At 45.0% G+C, this 24,093-nt stretch overlaps 9 protein-coding genes across 9 annotated transcripts; 7 read left to right on the top strand and 2 right to left on the bottom strand.

The window, feature by feature from the left end:
• Positions 1-764: 764 nt before the first annotated feature.
• Positions 765-1,638, top strand: EDB93DRAFT_1187866 (uncharacterized protein). Its single transcript, XM_041450851.1, has one exon. It carries the CDS (start codon positions 1,067-1,069, stop codon positions 1,439-1,441), a length of 375 nt encoding a protein of 124 aa, XP_041300820.1. The 5' UTR covers positions 765-1,066; the 3' UTR covers positions 1,442-1,638.
• Positions 1,639-1,834: 196 nt separating this feature from the next.
• On the top strand, positions 1,835-2,806 carry EDB93DRAFT_1109560 (uncharacterized protein; the record flags this gene model as incomplete). Its single annotated transcript, XM_041447987.1, has 5 exons — positions 1,835-1,987; positions 2,048-2,065; positions 2,119-2,266; positions 2,318-2,524; positions 2,583-2,806. The coding sequence occupies 5 exons, from the start codon at positions 1,835-1,837 to the stop codon at positions 2,804-2,806; spliced, it is 750 nt and encodes a 249-aa protein (XP_041300819.1).
• Positions 2,807-3,477: 671 nt separating this feature from the next.
• EDB93DRAFT_1257411 (GMC oxidoreductase-domain-containing protein) lies at positions 3,478-6,053 on the bottom strand (the record flags this gene model as incomplete). Its single annotated transcript, XM_041454081.1, has 15 exons — positions 3,478-3,705; positions 3,761-3,783; positions 3,840-4,063; positions 4,117-4,205; positions 4,255-4,315; positions 4,368-4,505; positions 4,553-4,601; positions 4,655-4,741; positions 4,786-5,012; positions 5,074-5,193; positions 5,243-5,253; positions 5,308-5,487; positions 5,545-5,636; positions 5,691-5,942; positions 6,002-6,053. The coding sequence occupies 15 exons, from the start codon at positions 6,051-6,053 to the stop codon at positions 3,478-3,480; spliced, it is 1,833 nt and encodes a 610-aa protein (XP_041300818.1).
• A 3,478-nt stretch (positions 6,054-9,531) lies between these two features.
• Positions 9,532-10,259, bottom strand: EDB93DRAFT_1109558 (uncharacterized protein; the record flags this gene model as incomplete). Its single annotated transcript, XM_041447986.1, has 2 exons — positions 9,532-9,971; positions 10,172-10,259. The coding sequence occupies 2 exons, from the start codon at positions 10,257-10,259 to the stop codon at positions 9,532-9,534; spliced, it is 528 nt and encodes a 175-aa protein (XP_041300817.1).
• A 1,560-nt stretch (positions 10,260-11,819) lies between these two features.
• Positions 11,820-12,233, top strand: EDB93DRAFT_1096960 (uncharacterized protein; the record flags this gene model as incomplete). The annotated part of the gene is made up of 2 exons (XM_041446837.1): positions 11,820-11,962; positions 12,014-12,233. 2 exons carry the CDS (start codon positions 11,820-11,822, stop codon positions 12,231-12,233), a joined length of 363 nt encoding a protein of 120 aa, XP_041300816.1.
• Positions 12,234-13,002: 769 nt separating this feature from the next.
• Positions 13,003-13,450, top strand: EDB93DRAFT_1096961 (uncharacterized protein; the record flags this gene model as incomplete). Its single annotated transcript, XM_041446838.1, has 2 exons — positions 13,003-13,114; positions 13,170-13,450. 2 exons carry the CDS (start codon positions 13,003-13,005, stop codon positions 13,448-13,450), a joined length of 393 nt encoding a protein of 130 aa, XP_041300815.1.
• Positions 13,451-21,207: 7,757 nt separating this feature from the next.
• EDB93DRAFT_1096957 (uncharacterized protein) lies at positions 21,208-21,566 on the top strand (the record flags this gene model as incomplete). Its single annotated transcript, XM_041446836.1, has 2 exons — positions 21,208-21,292; positions 21,343-21,566. 2 exons carry the CDS (start codon positions 21,208-21,210, stop codon positions 21,564-21,566), a joined length of 309 nt encoding a protein of 102 aa, XP_041300814.1.
• Positions 21,567-21,853: 287 nt separating this feature from the next.
• On the top strand, positions 21,854-22,546 carry EDB93DRAFT_1058871 (uncharacterized protein; the record flags this gene model as incomplete). The annotated part of the gene is made up of 3 exons (XM_041444789.1): positions 21,854-21,961; positions 22,026-22,140; positions 22,194-22,546. Coding segments are annotated over 3 exons (576 nt in total), but the record flags the coding sequence as incomplete, so codon positions are not given.
• Positions 22,547-23,502: 956 nt separating this feature from the next.
• On the top strand, positions 23,503-24,051 carry EDB93DRAFT_1109555 (uncharacterized protein; the record flags this gene model as incomplete). Its single annotated transcript, XM_041447985.1, has 2 exons — positions 23,503-23,853; positions 23,909-24,051. Coding segments are annotated over 2 exons (494 nt in total), but the record flags the coding sequence as incomplete, so codon positions are not given.
• Positions 24,052-24,093: the final 42 nt, after the last annotated feature.

Raw genomic sequence — 24,093 nt, 5'->3', positions numbered from 1 at the left:
AATATTCGGAATTGAAAGTTCTGAGTAGGCCCCGAGTCGGCGAGTCGGATGAGTACTCTTGACGACGGCGCAGTGGGGGTCATCTTTTGAAAAAACTGACACATGGGCCAAAGTTTAAACGTGCTGGTGGACTGTAAAGATTTGCCAACCTTCCGGTAACTTCTTCTACTTCACGTGACGGTTCATCAGGCAGCCTCTTCTCTCGAAATTGCTCATTACTTCACTCCAAGCATGTTGCTTCATTGTTCATGTTAATTGGTCAAGGGCACTTCCCGAATCGTGGCAAATCGAATTACACCATCACTGTAGGTCTCGTTAACCATACCGTCATCACATCCTCGCAACACAGCGAACACAACTGCCAACGGCCCACGGGTGAACTGCTTGCCTAATGAATCATGCACATAATTCATGATCGATCAGACAATCAAGGAGACTGGTCACTCTCAGTGACTGCTGGCGATTCGCGATAGGTCAAGAAATAATATCACTTTGGAAGAATTTCAATACGCTTGCCAGATGAATTTAAGCGACTTCAATGGTCTTGATTCTCCCCGTCGGCGCCGCATGATACTTCATCGACTCTCACTTCCAGTGCAAACGTCCCTAACATGTAATGGCTATATACAGCGTCTTCTGGTCCCAGGATAATCGAACCGGCTGGAAGTTGCTCGTCTCTTGTTGCAAGATTGTATCAATCATTCCCCAATCTTTCTATACCCCCAGAATTGTCGACACTCTTGCTTAGTGCCATTTTGATCGATACCCATGGCCTTAAAGAGAGAGGGAAAGCTCTGAATGTCGACAGGGAGGCAGCTGCGTTTTTAATCCCCGATCCCTTTTGGTCTCTGCATCGTCGGATAACCAACTAATTACCCATCTCCCTTCCGTTCAGTCTCTGTCTGCGACGTTGAGAGAGAAGAAGCTCTCTGTATTCCATCTCAGCACGCGGGACTTGCTGCGGAGAGACTACAAAGAGTACGCATTCAACGTGCCTGTGATAAAAGTGGGTCTTTCCACCGTCCCACTTCGCCTCTCCGCATTCTTTGCATCATCGAGTTATCCCATGAAAGAAATTCAAGATTGGCTCACCGAAAGAGATCTTAGCGTTCTCGGCATACTCACTACTTTTCGGAGCAATGAAGGCAAGGGAAGGCGGGAGCAACTTTGGATAGTCAAGGCAGACGAAGGCATCACAGAGACACTTTGGCAAGGCCTCGAATCAAGCGAAGAGCTTCAGCTAAAAAGGCTTGATTTCTCAAAGTTCGTGGGCAACGCCAACGCGGCTGATGAACCTGAGGTCGACGATACCGAAGACGTAATGGCCGATGAAACGCGATTTGGTGATTCATTTGTTGCGAGGGCTTACGAGCAGGGCAACGCGAGCGCGACGAGGAAGCAGACTGCCCCCATTATCCGGAGACTTATAGAGGGGCTATGAACTCGTGAGGTGATTGTTTGACACAGTTTGAAACTCTCATACCTGATATATTCGATGCATATGTATTAAGAAATCAAATGAACCCATGCAAATTTAACGATTGTCGTGTCGGATTGCCCTTGCGTTTCTCCATAATCAATTAAGACCTTTTGCCCTTCATTCATGCCATGGTTGCATGACCAGCTTACGCATTCGAGTGCGGTAAACTCTTGGAGCCCGAAGGGTCCTTTACACAGGGTCCTTACCACGCTAGGGCTCACAATCCGCATCTCATTAGTCATACCGTCCACAACGTCCACATCCACATCTTGTGGAAACTGTCGCTCCTTTAAACTGACCTTCGTCCTACCTCTTTCCATCTTTCCATCTTTCCAACTACTCACCAATCACGCCATGAATAACGATTTCCCTGCACTCGATTGTCCAGCAGTCGTTAATGATTTGGCTCATCGTCTGGGCTCTCTACCCCATTTCCTGGACGCTATCAATGACGTTATGAAATTCGGTCGGTTGGAAGACCACGAATTACAGCACTACAGTCGAAAGGTCGTGCTTTTACAATCGAATCATCTTTTATAGTCAACTGACGATTATCTTTTCGTGCAGATCATTGCTCTGACAGAGGTAAACATAAATTCAAGGCTCGCAAACTCGTTCGATAATGCTCTCGGTTCAAGAACGCGCGGATAACTCTCAGACGCGAGGGCGTGGCCTTGTACATTTTTGTTCTGTGTTCAGAAGAACTCTTGCCCTACAAGTCGGCATACTTCAAATTGCTTCTTTGGATCAGGCGCCGCAGGCCTGCGTTTCCTGCCGATATGGGGGGTAAATACCAGTCGTTATTTTGTTGGATTCCCTTGTTCACCGTTTGTACAGATCGAATCACTTCGCTCTTGTTCGTTTTGGAGAGCAACTTTGTCATACGGTGTGGGGGAGTCGACACTCGTGCCCAACTGGGCATCGAGGAGTTACTAGTGCCGAAGAACCCACTGGCCGCTCGTGAAAGGACCATCCAGACTGCAGTGAATGCTGCCGCTGGATCTCCGACACGGGAATCATTCGCAGCGTCCAATGTTATGTTAGGTATGTGAACCTACTGCGATATGTATTCAGGAGACATAGATTAACACATGATTCTTAGCACCGGATGCTTTGGCGAAAAGACAGCAGAGAATCCACCAGCTTAAAACGAACACCCGTCCAAAAGTGTCTCGTCAATACCTGCCGAGCGACAACTTCTGGGCGCCTCCTGTCCTTCGAAGGCCATTCGTTCGAACAAAAGCTCACAGCTTTGAGGCTGATCCCGAGAGGAAGAAATCATCTCTTGAAGATCTTCTCAAAATCCGAGATTTTGACCTGGATTGATTACTACCACATTTTATTTTATCACGATCAAACCATCATCTTCCTTTCGCTACATGACTGTTCCCCAATTTCCAATTTCCAAAGTTTGAATATTGTAATTGTATATCCAGTACCTATCTCATTATGGACAGACAATCCTCTTTCCTCGGCTGCTACACCACTAGTCGTTGATATTTAGAGTCCTTCACCCCATCCTACCTATGTTCGCAATATCATTTTTCTACTCCTTTCATTTGTAGATCTCGGCTGGAGGCGGTGCTTTGGGATGTCTTCTTATGAGCGGCCTCCGATAGCTTGGGTGCGACAGGCGTCACTTCTTCAGTCAGACATCACACTCCAGCTGAGCTTGAGCATAGCGGGCTGCAGCAAGCAACTTTTATTTCTCGTCGACGGCAACCTCAAGAATTGCTGGTTTACATTGTCCAAGTAAGGATTCCATATCCCGTCCTCTTTTACCCTGCTAAAATTCTGCCGTAGTATCACAAATAGGTTCATCAACTCATCTGAATCCACTGACAGACCATCCTGAGACACACACTGATCGCATTCTGGGCGTGCTACTGAAGTACATGTTCATGATCACTCCTGCAAACATAAGCATCAAGGACGCGATGGGCCGTGCACTTTCCCATTACCCCTTAGTGTATTCTCTACAATTCATACCCAAGTCTTCAGCAATGATCAGCGCAGCCTTCTCTCCAATGAGGAGTGCCGTTGAGTACGTATTCTGGGAGACAGTTAGGCCACGCGTCAAAGTTAGCAATCCAATACCCACCGTGCCAACAGATTTTTGGCGCGATAGACATATCTGCAACCTTCAGGCCCGCCACGCCATACACGTTTAACCGCGCGTCGACGACACCTTTCTCTAACATCGGTTTCATGGCGCAAGTCCCCAGCTACACCCGCAGGGATCAGTCAAGCAGAGTCATCAAAACCTTTAATTGCACACACCGAGTGCCACTGTACGTTTGGGACTGAAATCCAATTCAGTATCTTTACGGTAAAATTGAGGACCACGGTAAGGACGTACTGCAGTCACGATGAAATTTGTCGATTGCCTCGTCATCTTCGGTAGTGTAGATGATGTCAGGTGCATTCAAGTTCACAGGCCCGGACATTTCGCTGCATGCTGCAGCGCTTCCCTCTGGGAAACAAGGGTGGCCTGAAGGGACTTCACCTCGGTAGGAAGGCATGCGTCGAGATATTTCTCGCGTCTTCTTGTATCCAAAGTTAAGAGGTACGATATCAGATGGACTGAACGAAATATTATAGTCATGCGATTTCTGAGAGGAGATGTACCGACTTACTCGTCTAGGAAGCCCGCAGTGAAGTCGAGGACTTGCTTGCCGTTCTCTCCCAGTTTGACATGAACGCTCCCAAGAGACCTGGGGTAAAGCTATTGAAACTTTCAGAACAGAATCACAGTGTAGACGGGGGAGCAGTACTGTAAAATAAACGACACCCAGATATTTACGGAAAGGAAGGGTGCTCGAGAGTGGAAGATATCTGGTTAACGTGAGCATACCCATGTCATCAAAACAGAGTGATATGCACAAACCCCGCACTTAGACCGAATAAGGCAACAGCCTTGTCTGGGCGATCTTGGAAGAATTCTTTCCATGGCGCTTGGAAAGCTGAACCCATGGCTCTCAGCTCATCTTCATCAGGTCGCCACTTAATCTTGGCATCGCAGCCACTGCAATACTCATCAGTACGTCATCAGTAGCAATAACTCGTACAGACTTTTGCGCTATGAGCGACTTCCCATTACTTTTCCATTGCGCAAGGCTTTCTATATTTGGACGGTTGAGAGGTGCGTTGAGAATATGTGAACATCACACTTACCCTGCACAACACCCTCCCCATGCCAGAGGGGGTCCAAGGTAACAGCCTCGTCAGCAGCAAAGTATGGGGCGAAGCAGCCAAGATGATCTAATGGCCTTAAGCTAAGATCAACTTAATGGGCAAAGGCGGACCTTGATAATTTTCTCCAACGCCAGGCAAGTTCACCAGTTGCTCGATACCACAACGCTTGAGGATCGCCTCGGCACCGATCCCGGACCTCTCGAGAATGGTTGGTGAACCAAATGCTCCAGCAGAGACAACAACAAGCTTTGCTGCTCTCACGATGCTCGATGATTGATCTGCACCTGGGCAGGATACTGGATCGCAGGTGAACTCAACACCTACTGCACGCATGCCCCTTTGTTTTACAAAAGCTCGTCAACAATTGAATGTAGTTGCGATTCTAGGTGGATACTCACTCAAAGATAATGCGCTTCACGAGTTTGCTGACCCAAAGTTGTAAATTCTGGTTGTGGGCTTGGTTGTAGACATAGTGGTGAGCCGCATCAGAACGCCTTCCAGTCGTTCCATTAATATACCTTCTCGTATATGAGCTTCATTGACAATAAGCTACGAGTATGGGCTCACTTTGCCCATGGCTAAGATGCTGTTTGTTAGTGGTGGCAAACAGGGATGGAAGATCAGTAACGTACACTGTATACGTTGCATGTTTCTAGATCATCCGTGTCGTCGGCAAATGGCCGCTTGTGGTAGGTTGTACCAACATGGATGAACTCTTCCCAGAGACCTGATTCGCGACCGCCATAGGATACCCTGATAGGTCCATTGTCCCCGTGGGTTGGACCATTAGGCTGCACCTCATATGTTTCCAGCTGCACAAGATGGAATGATTCAGCTTAAAAAGTATAATGAAAAGTAAATTTGACGACCTTTTTCATGAGAGGAATTAGATTCTCAGATTCCCAACCATCAGCCTCCCAGTCATCGAAATCTGAAGCAGCCGCACGAGTGTATGCCATGACTGTATTACATCAGATCCGCGTTCCTCGCTGCAAGAATGCTACGTGCTACGAACAATTGACACTTGAACCTCCACCAACACAACGACCGCAGTGAACGATTGGTGCACGGCCATTGAGATGCGAACTAGGATTTCCAACATTGACTGTCACCGTGGTACTTGTCGGCGCCAGATGGGAGAAATATTGGTAGGGTTGGACATGAGCAGCTTGATCGAGGGTGTGTCCACCCGCTTCCAAAATCAAAATCTTGAGAGAGGAATCATACGCAGCTAGTCGGCCTGCAGCAACACAAGCTGTAGCACCACCTGCACACAACGCGCCACGTTAAAAGTAGGCTTGTAGATGATCTTATTCTAGTACTCACCTCCAGCAAAAATGATATCGAATTCTGGTAAGATTGGACGAGGCTGAGACATCGAAGGAATGCTGCCAAAGCCCGAGTGCTACGCTACCGGAGGTCATTATCCTCATGTCCTAAATCTATCTCGTAAGTTCGCAGCGGCTAGTGATGGACAGGTCCGGTTCGGTCCAGTTGTCTGGGAAATTGAGAGAACCGAGAACCGAACCTATGGTTCGGTTCTCTCAGTAAGCAGAACCATGGACCGGACCGTCGGTTCGGTCCAATAACGGTCTGGTTCTGGTTCAGTGAGGGTTCGAACCGAGAACCGGACCAAACAAACACCGTTTCTCTCCCCTCGTCACATTGTCACCATGACAGGCGCATTGGCAAGGCTATTGCCTCAGCACTCGTACAGAATGGTGCAAAGGTCTATATTGCTGCTAGGAAAGAGCTCCAGTTGAAGGAGGTGCGTTTGCTGATTACTTTATGAAGATGATCTGATGAAGTTGATAACTGCAGCACTGAATTTGAGCATGCTTTGCAGTCTGATTTGCTTGCCCTGTGCAAGGGACAAGTCTCCTTCTGATGGACTCGACATGCCCATTATGACCAAGCTGCAGTCAGTGTCACTCATGTTGCTCTTTTTGTGGGATTATTTGCCAGACAATAAACACGCCAACCACTTCCCAGCTCTCTGAATGGATGCCTACTCATGGCACACGCATTTGTCTAGACCCCACTTGACCTCAATCATGTGTGGACACTCGCATCAGGCATCATCGTGTTATGCCCTTCCTCTAACATGCTACTGCCTGTAAAAGGATTCCCCGCAACGACGCCTGGGCAACTCTATGTCATGTTCATTGCTGGCCTCGGGGCCACTTTTGCGTCACTGAGCTCTCAAATGACAGTTGATATCCCATCGACTTTACAGGGTGTCGTGTTCGTCTGTTTTCAGCCGCTCATACGACTCAAACTATATACTAACTTGCCACCGGTTCAAACAGGTTCGAACCTGTTCAGAACTGGTTCTGCAATTCTGCAAGTCCTCAAACCGTGGACTGGACCAATGGTTCGGTTCTCCCTATTGCCCAAACCTTGAACTGGACTTTGGTCAGGTTCGAAAAGGTTCAGGTTCAAACCGTGGTTCAGAACTGGACCTGGCCACCACTAGCAGCAGCAGTCACAATGTCTGCTGGCCATGGCCTGATGTGAACACAATTGACGAAATCATGGTTCTATTTGAATCAATCAGACCAGGGCCGTCCATATGAGTTTGCACAATATGCCAATCGCAATGAGGACTAGGAGCGATAATTCATATTGAAAAAATATCTGTTGAAGTTCAGAACTACTAAGGGGTTTCTCTTGACCCAGAAATTTGAGAGAAATAGCAGGCTGAGAAACTGCGTATTCAAAGATCTTTCTGAAGAAGGATGTTATGAGAAAGCCCATGGCCGGTATCACCCACGTATTGACATGTCATTACCTATCTTGTATCTTCCTTGTCTTCCTGGTACTATACAGTGATTCACCTTCATCACTCAGCCACGCTTACCTAACTACTCCATATAGTATTAGTAGTGGTCTTCTTGTTTGCACATCCTCAGCGTTTGTTATCCTCTCGCTGAGGTATGTTACAGTCTCGTATTCATGTATACTCGTCACTAACTAGAGCTTAGTCTGACTACTTGCTCTAGCCTTTACCACACTTCTACCCAGCGGACATTTTGAGGGTGGGGGTCCCGTCCTAGTAGGCTAGTACAGCTAGATAATTTGAGTATGTATCAATTGAGCAATTTTCTCTCATCTGCCATAATTCAAACACCGAACTTCTCCCTCCACCCTCTCAAAGACCGCTGGCGCAAAACACAAGAAAACAAGTGAAGCCACAGGTCCATCAGTAGATTTACGAAGTCCACCATCCAATTAAGTAATTGTAAAGAAGCTTCCTTTAGCAAATGTCAGACGTAGTGCCCTCGGTCAGTGAAATATGCAATAGAACCCTTCAAGTCTTTGGGTGGAGACCATGCCTATGGCAAATCAAAGTCACACAAGCTGTCCTCTGACACGACCAAGATGTTGTTTCGATGTCTGTGACCGGTGTAATGATGGTCGCGGCGCTGGGCTCGAAACCAGGAAATCCAATACCTACGTTCATACCATTCCCCGACCTCCCTTGACCTTCCGAAGGCCGCGCACACTTGTCCGAACCTTCCGCAGGCAGTTCTCGTGTTCTGAGACCTGTCCGAACCTCACAAGTTACAATACCATGTCCTATCCTCGTCCTTTTGACTTTGCTGGTGCGTTTTCCTTTATTCTAACTATATGTTGACTATGTCTTAGTGCTACATGGATAACAATCCCATCGGCATCCCGTCGGGAGTCTCGGAATACGTATAAGCAGTACACATTTGTGGCTTATTACATGTATACTTGCATTCTTGCACGCCTCATGGCTTATTACATAGGTTCGGACTCGCTTATCTCGCTACTAGTTTCGCCTACGGATTCCGGCCTCTCACGGAAGTAGGATATAATCTCGCTCGCTGGCTACTGATAGGACACTTCACTTCCCGTACTTCAAGTAGTAATTAGTAGAGTCACCTCGGTATAATCGTAAACTGCGCAATCGATCCTTGTTCATTTGGAACGATTGTCTGGCTAAAACCGCTGCCAATTTCGCACTTCGTTTATTCTCAAGTCCTGATAGATTAGCATTGTTCCGACCTTCGGATGTTGCACAAGGTCTTATACTGTTATTCGACGCACCAACATACCGACACATCAACACACCGACATATATAGACCTTCAGACAGCCTTCGCAAGCCTCGGAAGGCATCGTGCTACTTCGGACAAGCCTTGGACAACCTTCGGTCGCATCGGACAAGTTTCTCGGTACTTCGGAAGTAGTCTCGGAACTACAGATGAGCATTAAAGAGGTTTTCTTCCAATACCTTGTCTACTCTCTAACTGTATAAGACTTCCCTTGCATTATCAAGGTAGTTCTTAGGTTGTCTCTTGGGACGAAGCATACTTGCACCTCTCAGGACTAGGGACTCACATTCAATAGAGCCCAGCCCAGATCTACTCTTTACACCGGCTCTGGAAAAACATTGACATTTTGGATGCCTCTATTATTCCACCCCCAAGGAATACAGATTGTTGTCACTCCCTTCAACATTCTCGGTACCTAGAATGTTGCTGTGTTGGATAAATTGCATATCAAGGGGCTTGCGCTACATGCTGAGACTGCAATGAATGCAAACTTCAAAGTAAGACTATGACAACATATTCCCCTACATCTACCATGGCATTCTCTTGGTTGTGCAGAACTTTGGAAGGGTCGCCAACACCCCCTTGTGCTTTGCGTGAGGATGCTGACAATGACAACTTTCTTCTGTCGAAAGTACGAACTTCATTGAACATACTGTAGTCTAACAAATACATGGCATGGTCCTACAATTTTCATGAGTGCCATCCAATGAGAGGTGGGTACATCCAATGGGACCTCCGAGTCCTCAGATCTCTCTTCGACATCATCAACCTCTGCCTAATATTGTTCTCCATCTTCATCTGCAATTTCATGCTCCATGGTTGGAACAACAACCTCCTGATTGGCTGAGAGCAAGGCATCCAGCAGGTGCCACAGGTCCAGTGCGACACACTTGATGTCTTTGGCCATGTCTTCAAGCCGGAATTCCTCCAGCTGCTCAGCGAGGACATTGGTTGTGCTGAAATGCCACCCATTTTCTTCTTTCAAAAGCTGTGTTACTGATTGCTTGAGCCGCTTGGTACATAAGGTGGACGCCCACAAGACAATCGAGGAATTGAGATTTGGCTGAGCGAGAGAAGTTGCCAAGATTGTTGTAAAGTGAGCAGCCAGATTGTTGATGGGACATTGTGAGAATTCGTGAGGGGATTCCAAAAGAAAAATGACAAAGGCTGAGACAGAGACATTGAGATCTGTGAGTGTTTGCAGGATACGAAGTACTTGCGCATGTGTAACAGTCATACTTAGCGAATCAATAACAGTGCAGACAGCTCAAACATATATTGGTCCACAGGTGCGGAGGACCTGTGGCTTCACTTGTTTTCTTGTGTTTTGCACCAGCGGTCATTGAGAGGGCGGAGGGAGAAGTTCGGTGTTTGAATTATGGCAGATGAGAGAAAATTGCTCAATTGATACATACTCAAACTATCTAGCTGTACTAGGATGGGACCCCCACCCTTGAAACGTCCGCTGGGTAGGAGCGTGGGTATCACCCTGCGGGCAGACATAGAAGTCACTAAAGATGATTAGAAATCAAATAGAATGGTGATGGCTCACAGTTATGCCGCAGACAGCACCAAAAATCCGAGGCGGAGAGCTCAAACTCGGTATGAGTAATAAACATCTAGCAACTCTATGCAGATTCTATGATTCTACAATCATGCATCACATAAACCAGCCAATTTTATGGTGAAGTCTTCACCAAGACCACATGTGATACATTCATTCAGAGAGAATCCGGTCGAGGAACGGTAGGAAATGATGATGACCCATTGAGGAAATGAGTGGCTGGGGTATGGAAAGCCGGACGTGCACGCTCTGTTACATGACATGACATGCACCAAATCAGGCAGTCACCTGGCTGGGACACCAGACACTTCGAACACAAGAAAATTGTACTGTAGAGATACGTTAATGCACTTAGCTTCGTCACAGTATCACACATCCAAGGAATCAAAGCGATTTTGCGTGACTGTCACACAAGATTGAAGTCATCGAAGGTAAATTGTGACACACGGTAAAACATGAAAAAAATGCAAAAATGTTCTCAAAAATTCTTGTACTGATTATTTGCCACACATCTTGCTTTACATGACCAAAATTTTCTTCATCACCATCAGCTGTGAGCTCTTGCTGACAGCAGCTGGTAGTGGTGCTGATTCAAAGCTATTTTTGACATGTCACAGGTCACACCCATCTTTGAATCTTTGAAGCTAAGGTTCAGTTGGTCACACCCAGATGATGTCGAAGCTAAGTGCATATCTCTATAGTATAATAAGGTAGAGGACTTGCGAATTCACCTGGGTTGCCCAATAAGTAAGCATTACTATACTGGGCAATCAAGTGCCTCACTAAGTATTATTTGCCTTGGTTGCATTAAATCCCAACACCAGCATTAAAACCTGCCCCAAATTATCTTTTACCTTGTATCTTGTAAGTTATTATCGGAACCAGCCGACAGTATTAACTAATGTATTATCAACATTAATAACATACAGCCGAGCTATCTAAACTATTCCCACAACTTCGTCTCCTCAACATTGAGCTCACTGATGCTGTCCTCCTGCCTCTGCTCAACGCCAACGTTGAGCTCCCTCTCAATGCAAATATTTGACCCCTGCTGCTTGTTCCTCTCAATGTCAACATCAGGCCTCTGCTGCCCATCATTCTCAATGTCAACATTGAGTCTCTGCCACCTGTCCTTCTCAACACCAACATTGAGCCCCTCCTGCATGCAGCACACCACACCCGTCGTATTGAGCCTGTCCTCAGGCTGCTCATTCTGTGCCATTCCCCTGCAGGACCATACTCCTCTCTGCCAAGATGGCCTCCCATGGCACTTCATCTAAGAAGGTTTCAGGCTTATCACATGCAATAATCAGGCATGGCTTCAGTGGTTCTAACAGGCGCTCCAAAGTGTTAATGGCTGATAAACAAAGCCAGTGTGTGTATGAGATAAATAATAAAAGACAGGAACAAGCTGCAGGGTATGTTGGTTCCATCGCTTTGCTGTTTGGCTCACAGAAATCACAGAAATGATGTCAGCCGACTGAGATGTGGTTGAAAACATGATGTTGGACATTGGGTTCAATGCCGATACCACACTGTACATGGCACCCCCAGGTGAAGAAGGACTGGACCTCAGTTATGAGGGTGGCGAACACGAGGCCTTTGATGGCCTATCACAGCAACTTGTGTCGCTATCTGGTTGGTATGTACTCATAACCTTAAGCTTCATATTTGACTCAGCAAGTTCTTTCAGTTGTTATGTAGACCCACGCACTCATCATGATTGTATTGAGGTTCAGACTGGGCATTGGAACACTCAACTCAACTGCCTGGTTGATGTGTATCTAGATTATTGTGATTGCGACCAGGGTGATGGCATGCCGAGCATCCCTGACAGTGTCATAATTCCTGATGGAAGCCATTGTCTATCGCTTGCTGATATTGAGCTAGTTGATCTATTTGGTGCATGTTAACTTTGTTTACTTTGCTTTGGTAATAATATCTGCAGGTTGCAGGTGAACAACATTGTGATTGCAACCTTCCCATATTTATCCAAATAAAACACTAATCTATCATGGCTATCTCAGTTGTTCTCTGCTGTATCCGACGGTCGCTATTTCATTGTGCACACTTGCTGCATACCACCAATCACATCGGACATGCCCTCAGTTTAGCATTCAAGCACAATGCAAAACATTGTGCCATCTTCACAATGTACACCTTGAAATATCTTATTGTTGTCAGTCTGACTGTTCATAGATTCCTTATCATGCTTATCTCAACACTCAATTTTCTGCTGCATATGACATGTATCTCAAGATACTACATTGTGTGAAGACTCGTCTCAATGATGCTCTTGGCTGAAATACTCCCAACTGGCAGCTTTTAAATTTGTATCCATGTTGTGTTTATAAACTTGAAGGCGAGCCTCCCTTGCTTTTAAATGGCTGGTAACTGTGGATGGAAATAACAGCCTCAAAAATTGGGCATCAACAACATATGGCCTGGAACCATGAGAAGATTCATGGCAGCATCGTTCAGATTATTGGATTGACCAGACAGCTGTCAATAAATTTCAGAATGAAGTTTGAACACACGTGGTACATCAATTTATCTTCATATGCACAGATACCAACACAAGATTTATAGTCCTCAACTTCAAGTCATCCCAGACAAGATGACTGGGAAGATATTGGGCCGAGATGCAAGGATCCAGATTCAGATGCACTGAGTGATGGAGAAATGCTGGCCCTGAGAAACGTAAAAAAAATGTTTGCTGTTTTTGACGAGTCAGGGATTTCTATTGCAGTGTGTTGGCACTGTTTTGTGCTTCTGGCTTGCGATATGGTTCAAAGTGGAGAATTGTTAGTGTATCATTTATTCTCATGTACAAAATTCATGAAATTCAGGGCAATACCCATTGGCTCTTCTCAATCATTTGATGTCTGTCTTAGGTAAAAATGGCGGTTGCACTTATGATATCGGGTGTGCTTTTGCAAAGACTCTGGCAAACAGCAGTTTGGGATCCTGTGCCATCAGCCTCAATTTGCAGATGATGGTAGGTGCTTTCCATGGGCATGCTCATAACCGACACTGCCAATTGGACTGGCACCTGATGTATATTGACAGCACTGGTCATAAGGAGGGCAAGGGGTGTGAACATGTGTTCGCTGTAGAAAATACAACTTAGCGAGGTGCAAACAAAGCTCCTTACTGATATATAAATGTTGTAGGTCATGCGCTGCCTAGTCTGCTATACTTGGCAAGACAAGTGCATTTGATCCTAAATGGAAAGTAAGTGCAGCAAAGGTCTTGAAATACATGCGGAAGGCGCTACTAGTTGGCCAATGCGACACATATTACAGTGACATATTTCCATATTATATGGGTCACCTGACCTACATAATATCCTGTATAAGACGGGCCAGCAGACTATGGGCCGATGTTATGTATATCCCCAATGTTGACGGATGGGCCGGGAGGGATATTATTTCCAATGGAGACAGGTGGACCCATCTATGCTGATATTATATATATCCTCGAAGATGTTGGGTGGGCCAATGTAATGGTTTATTGTATAGATGGGTGGGCCAACGTACAGGAATTATCTTGTACACAGGTGGGCCGAGGGAGCAGTGGAATATGTATTATATAGACGGATGGGCCGACATACTGGAATTATTTTGTAGATGGATAGGCCGAGAGAGTGGTGGAATATTCATTATATAGACAGGTGGGCCGATGGAGGGGGATGTTATATAGACAGGTTGGCCGATGGAGGGGGATGTTATATAGATGGGTGGGCCGAGGTAGTGAGATATCTGTCTGACATTCACGGATTACTGAGTCCCAGATGCTTAAAAAATGAATCCCATTGTGCAACATCCATTCTGGACACCCGAACACCCCAAGCTCAAGACTAGAAACTGGAAACTTGTGAAAATGTGTGAAATTTCTATTTCCTGACACCAAACACATGAACACATGAACACCCAAAGCCTGAAGCTTGAAAGTCCATTTATCAAATTACCGAGTGCCGAGTGCTGATAAACCTGAAGCCTGAGACCCAAAATCCGAGGCCTGGAACCCAAAAACATGTATGCAAAATGTCCATTTTTCATTCATTGCACAAATCACTGAGTGTCAAGTGCTGAAATCCGAAACTCAAGACCCAGTACACAAACCACCAAGTACCGAGTGCTGAGGGCTGAACCCCAAAGTCCGAGGCCTGAAACCCTATGTTCAAAACCCGAAAACATGTATATAACATATCCATTTTTCAGTCATTGCACAAATCACCGAGTGTCGAGTGCCAAAACCCAAAACTTGAAACCCGGTATGCAACATGCCCATTTTTCATTTACATTAAACAAATCATCGAATGCCAAGTGCCAAGGCCCAAAGCCCAATGTCCGAAGCCCAAAACCCGAAAATATGTATACAACATATCCATATTTCCCTCACTGCACCAATCACCAAGTGTCAAGTACTGAAACCTGAAACTTAACACCTGGTACACAAATCACCAAGTGCCAAGTGCCAAAGCCCAAAACCCGAAGCCTGAAACCCAAAAATATGTATACAACATACCCATATTTCACTCATTGCACAAATCACCGACTGTTGAGTGCCAAAACCCGAAACTCAAGATACGGTACACAAATCACCAAGTGCTGAGTGCCGAATGCCGATGCCCGAAACCCAACATCCAAAGCCCGAAACCCAAAGCCTGAAACCCAAAAATATGTATACAACATATCCATATTTCCCTCATTGCACAAATCATGGAGTGTCAAGTACCGAAACCCAAAACTCGACACCTGGTACATAAATCACCAAGTGCTGAGTGCTGAGGCCTGAGCACCGATGTCCGAGGCCCAAAACCTGATGTCCAAAGCCCAAAACACAAAGCCTGAAACCTGATGATATGTATGCAACATATCTATTTTTCCCTCATTGCACAACTCACTGAGTGTCAAGTACCAAAACCCAAAACTTGAGACCCGGTACACAAATCACCAAGTGCAGAGTGCCAAGTGCCAAGGCCCAAAACCCGACATCTGAAGCCCAAATTCCAAAGCCCGAAACCCAAAAACATGTATGCAATATTTCCAATTTTTACTCATTGCACAAATCACTGAGTGTTGAGTGCCAAAACCCGAAACTCAAAACCTGGTGTGCAATAGGCAAAGATAATGAAAAAATGGAAGTTGTTGTCCGCATCTAGGTGAGTGTATTGGTAGTCTTTTCTTGTCCATCAGTTATCATTTGACCAAGATATAAGCTAAAGAGATCTGAAACATCGGCAAGAATGAAAAATGAAAGTTGTAGTCCAAGTCAAGGTGAGTGTATTGGTAGTCTTTTCTGGTCAATTGGTTATTTCATTACTCGGTACTCGGTACTTAGAAATCAGTACTCAGTACTTGGTTCTAATACTTGGTACCTGGTGTAATGATAGTCGCGGCACTGGGCTCAAAACCTGTGTTTTTGATACTCACATTAAACAGTATTTGTCTGACACATCCCTGACATTCCGATCCTGATCCCGACGCCCAACCCCGACCTGAAAGTTTTGGACCCAACGTTTTTGCATCAGACTCATCCTTCCTATGTCCTGTCTAGTCGTATCTATCCCCACTGGTGCATATTTACTCGTTTTCACATTATTGAATATTACAGACAGTGTTACCACATGTAAGCATAGACCATTGCACTTTTGACATTTTTCACGGTTTTCAGTATCTTGCCCTTGCATCCATGATCCAACCTTTCAATATATAATGAGCATACCTTATATTATTGCCTCTTATGACCAAGATCAGCTCACAATAGGCTGGAGTTTGTGAGCTAGTATGCATACTTGCCATTTCTCCTGATAAGGGGCCCATGCCTTCAAAACATTGAATCTTCATGATCAGAAACCTGGAGTACATTTAAAATATATTAAGTATCATAGACATAAATTTACAGACAAATCCACCAAGAATTGAGTACTGAGGAAGTGAAATAGATAAGAAATGGAGTGTGGGAAACTTCAAAGACCCAAAGCATCGAAAATGGTCAGTGAAGCAATAATAGGACTTTAATGCTGAGTCAACTCATGTTTTCACTATATCCCTTCCACCCACCCCCTACCCTCAAGGCAGTAGGCAGTATGGGTTCCTTAGGTAGTTTACAATCTATCCTACATATTCATCAATCCTTCATATATCTTTCTAAACAATTAGGGCTATTGTAATGGACATATACATATATGGGTGTTATTCCAGGTCTCTGATCCCATCACAGGCTTGTCATGTTGAATATCTCAACATAATGTGCAAGTCTCACTATTAATATTTATTCTTTTATCTTTATGCTCACTTACTGCACACATGTACAAATGCATGCCTCATCTTTACATCATTGCTAACATGCCAGACAAATATATAATCCTCATACCTGCATCATCCTACCTCGGTCTATTTGTTCTCAGACTGAGGTATGACTATACATTCATTATCGTACTCGACACTGACTAACATTTAATGTAGTCTTCAAATAATCCCCAATTGACAAGAATGACATGAGTATGAAAATCAGTGGTTCTGAGCCCAGCATCACAACCATCACTACACTGAGTACCAATACTTGGTAGGACCACCAATACACTCACATAGATCCGGACTACAACCTTCATTAAGAAAGTTAAGCATAATAATAATTTTCATTTTTTCATTATCATTTTCCTATATTGACTAGTGAGTCCCAAGTCCTGACACTCGGTAGTCAATACAATTCCCAAGTTATTTGAACCCTACATCAATGGATAATACATACAAATAGAGAATTCATGTCCAGTTGTAGTCACGTGTACCGGGTGTTGAGTTTTGGGTTTTGGCACTCGACACTCAGTGATTTGTGCAATGAGTGAAATATTGATATGTTATATACATATTTTTGGGTTCCAGGCTTCGGGTTTCGGGCTTTGGACATCAGGGCTCGGGCCTCAGCACATGGCACTTGGTGATTTGTGTACTGGGTGTTGAGTTTTGGGTTTCGGTACTTGACACCCAGTGATTGGTGCAGTGAGGGAAATATGGATATATTGGATACATATTTTTGGGTTTCATGCTTCGGGTTTTGGGCTTTGGACATCGGGTTTTGGGCCTTGGCACTTGGCACTCAACACTTGGTGATTTGTGTACTGGGTGTTGAGTTTCGGGTTTTGGCACTCAACACTCAGTGATTTGTGCAATGAGTGAATTATTGATATGTTATATACATATTTTCGGGTTTGAGGTTTTGGGCTTCGGACATTGGGGCGCGGGCCCCAGCACTCGGCACTTGGTGATTTGTGTACCAGGTGTCAAGTTTCGGGTTTTGGTACTCAACACCCGGTGATTTGTACAGTGAGGGAAATATGGATATGTTGTATACATATTTTCGGGTTTCAGTGTAGAAAGCTGATTTCCACTGGGCTCAGCAGAAATTGTACTACCTAGACAATAAATATTTAGGTAGATCTTAGCACAACCTATGCTGCTATACTTGCAGAGCAAGTGCGTTCGATCCTAAAGGGATTGCTAATTGGTATTAGTAGTAAAAACGCGTCAGTAATGCAAATAACAAAATGTCCGATGGTGCGAAACGATGTCCGAAGGTAATCCGATGATGTCCGAAGGTACTTATCCAATGTCCGAAGCCAAAGTGCGATGTCCGAGATTTCGGACTTTCGGACTTCACAATAATAGGTCGGAAACTTTATAACAAGTGTCGGATTGCGAGTGGTATGCGCGAGTATAACAAGTGACGGAGTATGACGGTGAACGAATGGTAATATTTCGCAATGCAACTAAGAACTACGAGAATATTCTGGGTGATCCGCAGAGTCGGGAAACGGCTCCTAACTACTGGATCCTGATTGCTACGGGTCACCACAGAGTATTTAAGTAAGTACATAGACATTCGGAAAACTACAGGCGAAGATAGTAGCAATATATTTTGGGTCCGATGTCCTATGTAATAAGACATGAGGTGCTGCGGACATGTAATAACGCGGTCCGAATGTCAGAAAACATGCACGGGAATGACTATGCACCTAGTGAGGCTAGTTCGGATGGACAGCACACGGGATGGACAAGTGCACGTGAAGTGCGATCGGCCGATGCAATGTCCGAAGGTCCGATGTGCCGGATCCGATACGGAGTGGCTTGGACATGTGCGAAAGTGCATCGGACATGTGCGCATATGTTTCGGGTGTTGACGTGAGTGTTACGACTTGGATGGTATCTGTTGGCGATGCTCAAACAGAGCTTGTGTCGTCAACGGTCTGTGGACGTCCTTGGGCTAGCCCAAGGTTAGGGGTCGTACTTGGTGGGTCTTCGGCAAGTACGATTTAACGCCTATGTCCAAATCGGGTAGCTTATGTCACGCGGGTGCGAGACGATAAGCTATATCGGCCTAGGCTTACGACACCCGAAGGTTAATCGTAAGGATCGTCGTTAATTAGAAGGACAGAAGTCCGACTAGTTAACAGGGGCTCTGCTCGTCGACGAAGTCGATGAGTAAAGGTCGAGACTATAGGCTTATCCACGATGAGCAGATAAGAAGATAGAATATAGACTGCTGGCGAGGCAGAAAGGATCACTCTGGTGAGAGTAGGAGGTCAAGAACCAAGTAGATTCAAGTTAAGGAATACAGTACATGGTAGCAAGTTTATATAGAGGACAGGATACGTATTAGTGGGTGATAACTCGTACTACCAGGAGAGGCAATCGGTAAAGGGTATGACCATAACAAGAAGGCACGTTCGGTTGAGGTAGAACGTGCTTAGATAAGAAAATGAGTCAAAGATCGAAATGAGAAGTGAAACGTGCAGGGGCACGATCGTGCAGCTGCGGATCTAAGTATAAGTTGCATGTGCGACTGCGCACCGAGTCAGAGATCAAGAAAGGGAACAGGGCAAAGGGGATGCATCGTGCATCATATCATAGGTTACCGTCCGGACGGTAAGGGTAAGGAGACTGTCCACAGGATCAGTCAGGTGGTGAAACGGAGCATGGGTATGCTTCGTCAGCAAAAGGATCGGGCCAGATGTACTGGCTTTGCTGAAGCGACAGGTAGAGGGTGAAAGGGAATGCGAGGATGACGAGGATGACAAGGGTAAGGTCGGGGTAAGGGTATGACGCGAGGGCTGATACGAGGAGGATCAGGAGAAAAATGGTAGGGGCCCAAGCGTCTAGATGTTCTTGTAACAGTGAGTATGGAAATACGTGGTTTTGAGCCCAACACCGCGACCATCGCTACATCGGGCTTTGGGGTTCGGGCCTCGGTACTCGGCATTTGATGATTTGTTTAATGTTAATGAAAAATGGGCATGTTGCATACCAGGTTTCAAGTTTTGGGTTTTGGCACTCGACACTTGGTGATTTGTGCAATGACTGAAAAATGGATATGTTATATACATGTTTTCAGGTTTCGGACTTTGGGGTTCAGCCCTCAGCACTCGGTACTTGGTGATTTGTGTACTGGGTCTCGAGTTTCGGGTTTTGTCACTTGACACTCAGTGATTTGTGCAATGAATGAAAAATGGACATTTTGCATACATGGTTTTGGGTTCCGGGCTTCGGATTTTGGGTGTCAGGCTTTGGGTGTTCAGGTGTTCATGTGTTTGGTGTAAGGAAATAGAAATTTCACACATTTTCACAAGTTTCCAGTTTCCAGTCTTGAGCTTGGGGTGTTCGGGTGTCCAGAATGGATGTTGCACAATGGGATTTGGTTCTTGGGCATCTGGGACTCGGTAATCCATGAATGTCAGACAGATATCTCACTACCTCGGCCCACCCGTCTATGTAACATCCCCCTCCATCAGCCCACCCGTCTATATAACATCCCCCTCCATCAGCCCACCTGTCTATATAATGAATATTCCACCACTCCCTCAGCCCACCCATGTACAAAATACTTCCTGTACGTCGGCCCACCCATCTATACAATAAACCATTACATTGGCCCACCCAACATCTTCAAGGATATATATAATATCAGCATAGATGGGCCCACCCGTCTTCATTGAAAATAATATCCCTCCCGGCCCATCCGTCAACATTGGGGATATACATAACATCGGCCCATAGTCCGCTGTCCCGTCTTATACGGGATATTATGTAGGTCAGGTGACCCATATAATACAGAATTTGTCACTGAAGGGGCTCGATGCGAAGCGCAGGAACACATTGGAGGCATACAGGAAAGCTGCGCGCATGCATGGGAAAGTGGTGTGTGTGTGTGGGAAAGTGAAGCACACTCAATGTGCCAGTGGTTTAAGCAAAGATAGAGGTATGAGGCAATGGAAGTAAGCGTAGAGCGAAGCGATAGAGAATGCAATGCGAGAGATAGAGTGCCAATAGCTACCATGATGTAGGCTTATTGGGAGTTGCTATTCTGATGCTCAGAAAATGAATTCCTACTGCAACTACTGGGAAAGGAAAACTTGGGAAAGCAAAAACTCCCTCAAGATATCTACTGCTGGTGCTTAAGTATAGTGCCTAACCGCTGTCAGCGAAGCTGAGCCAAAGCACTACTGAGCTGAGTATGTAAAGCTATATGTAAGTAAGGGTTCATGACAAAATAAAGGTGGTACAATATGTAAATAAGTTCAGAATGGAAATATATGCACTAGGGAACTTGGTGGACAGTGGATGGATGCATCTGGATGGCTGGCACTATAGGCTGCTTAAGCGTGGGAAAGCAGCATGCACGCATACAATGCGTGGCAGTGGGAAAGGTGTGTGTGCATCATGTGATGCTGCAGGAAAGCAGGCGCCTCATATGGGAATGGCTGAGGATAACTTAGGAAGTGATGCTGCAAATTCATGCTATGTGCTGTGCAGGTGTAAAGTGCAATATTGCACCATGAGAGGCATGAGTCTCTACATCGCATCTTCAAATGAACTTGCATGAAACATGAGGCATGCATCTGCATTCCACCAGCACCAGACCATTGAGCAACATTTCTCATTCTGGGATGAAGACAAATGTGCCACATTAAGTATGATTTGACTCGCCCCTCTCAAGTTTAGCTAAATTTATCATTTCAAGGCATTTTCTTGCGGAACCACTACTGGGAAGCACTAACATCAATCAAGATCCTTACAGCTGAACTTTCAATATTGAAACATACTCTTGGCTTAACTGACACAGATTTTATTCAGTTTCACTCCCAAGAAAGATTGTATCTTGACAACCTGAAGGAACCACCTCCGAACGAAATTCTTCAGATTCACTATGTTGAAGTCCTACGTGAATTGGCAGAGCAAATGTAAGTTTGACAATTCTTTCTTGATTTTTCTGATTTGGTCCACTGAGATCCAAGTGGGACTTGGCGCGTGAAGCTGCCAATCAAGCACTAACCACTATTGCAACCGGTGATCTCAGCTGAATATCAGCTGCTCTTTCTCAGGCCAGGATCTGCATTGACAATTCCTATGCTAAATTACAGAATGCAGAAGCATTGACTGCTCATATGGAGATTCAACTTGAGATTGAAGAACACTGGGAGATTGGGGGTGATGCTTATAATCAATACAAACAGGAAGAATCTCAGTGTTGATATCGCACTGCTTTAGATGACCTAGAACACCTAGTTGTCATGCATTTGTTTGAGCTCTCAAAGCTTTCACTTTCAGGAACAGGTGCATATTTGATCTTTCACTTACTTGTGTGGCAAAACTGAGTAATTACAAGGCTATAAACTATGCCAGCAAATCAGAAAGGCCTTGTAGCAATGCTCTGAGGCAATTCAAAATGCACTCAGCTGGTACAATGTTCAGGCTGCTGGATTAGATCCTCTGCGTCCACAGTTGTCTTGGAAAGACATTACCGAGTATAGTTTTTTAGGTGAGTTTGATTTAAGTTGTCTTACAGAGCCACGACTGAATATAGCTTCTTAGGTGAGTTTTATTTACTCCACCATTCACGTACAGACATTCGCAACCTTGACTGGACCAAGCCTGCCCATCAGGAAGCAACAGTAAAATATTTCAAGCTATGTCGTGCTCAGGAAGAGATCGCACAGCTTAATGTTGAAGTCCACCGACTACACAAAGCAATTCATGACAAAGCCATCAAAATGACAACAGTTATCACTGAACTTTTGGTTTTGAATCCTCCATTAGGTCATGAGCTACAACGGCAATGGAAAGCATGCAAAGATATCAATGCGGTGCATGCCTTTCGGTTGGATCAGATCACACTTCAACCAGGTTTCTCAGGTATTAGAGGGATTGGCTGGCAGGTTGGGGCTATCACACCAGTGCTCGAGCCTACTAACTCCATCTCACACAGTATGGCTAGAGGTGATGGTATGTTTACCTTCTTTGAAATATATACATCAACTAAGCTACCTCAACAGAAGTTCGTGTTACTCATGATATTATCACTTCGGAGTTCGCTGACAAGGGTGTCATGGAGCATGAGGAGCAATTGCAGGTCACACAGGACATTGCTGATTTTATTGCATTGATTGTTGATTAATGTACGGTCTTGTTTGATGTATTAGTTAAAGTGTCTATGTATACCCATGAACCCTCCTGGTTATATGTACATGCATTGTTAAACATGAGCTTCCAGTCCTCTTTGTAGTGCATAATACTTTTGTGATATCCAGTGTTACCCTGCTTTTGAAGTGTGGACAAGGCAATTGGATATTTACACACATGTACTGTAATTTCATAATACCCACTAGTGTTACCCCGCTTTTGAAGTGGATAAGGCAATCAGATGTGTGATTAACTGATAATAATTGTGATTGTATCTAAACTGCCTTGTTTGATGTGTTAGGTGAAGCATGTATGTATACCCACGAACCCTCCTGGTTATATGTCTGTGCATTGTTGAACACGAGTTTCCAGTTCTCTTTGTAGTGCATAATATCTAATGTTACCCTGTTTTCAAAGTGTGGACAAGGCAATCGGATGTTTATGTGCATGTACTGTAAACTGTAAGGTGCTCTCACTTTACTCAATACCCGCAAACCCTCCAGGTTATACGTCTGTGCATTGTTGAACATGAGCTTCTAGTTCTCTTTGTAGTGTGTAATATCTAGTGTTACCCCGCTTTCAAAGTGTGGACAAGGCAATCAGATGTTTACACACATGTACTGTAAACTGTAAGGCGCTCTCACTTTACTCAATATTATTACACACTAGTACTTTCATTCTTTGCCTCCAGTGACCCTCCTGGAATTCAATGCCTACCAACATGTCAACACCAAAATGTCTCAAACAACCACTACCGCGACAAGCTGGGGCTGAGGATCCTACCATGCCAAGTCCAGAGAGCTTTAAAAAGCCACACTTTACACTTGCCAGTGTTGCAGCCCTGTATTCAAATTCCTTCACACCAGGTTTCAGCAATGCAGAGCATCATGCTGCAGCTCATGCTTTGCTCAGGCATCAATCACATCAAGACAGCACCCACTATCACACAAAGACCCCCAGCGGTCTTCATCCCTCATTTATCAAGTTTAACAAGATCTTGACATTCCAGGATCAGAAGATGATAACCCACGAGGAGTTTGTAGAAGCTGCACTTGAGAACATTTTTGATGCGGTGAGTTTGTTTTTCAACTTATTCAGTATGATTTTCAATGTGGTATATGTTGTAGCTTTGTATGCAAGACCAACTGGATGGTGGAATCTCACTTCTCATTCGTTGCCCTGGGTCTCAGGCAACAGACAGTCTGACGGCTGAACATATCGCTGTCAATGTCTATGTCACTCCCGTGAACTTCACAAGTTCCCAGAACAGGTTGGAGGGGATTTCTCACACTTTGTGCAAGGATTCTGTGAG

The sequence above is a fragment of the Suillus bovinus genome (genome assembly GCF_016758785.1).
Source record: "Suillus bovinus strain UH-Sbo-P2 chromosome Unknown EDB93scaffold_177, whole genome shotgun sequence".
NCBI lineage: Eukaryota > Fungi > Basidiomycota > Agaricomycetes > Boletales > Suillaceae > Suillus > Suillus bovinus.
This window is presented reverse-complemented; position numbering and strand designations above follow the sequence as displayed.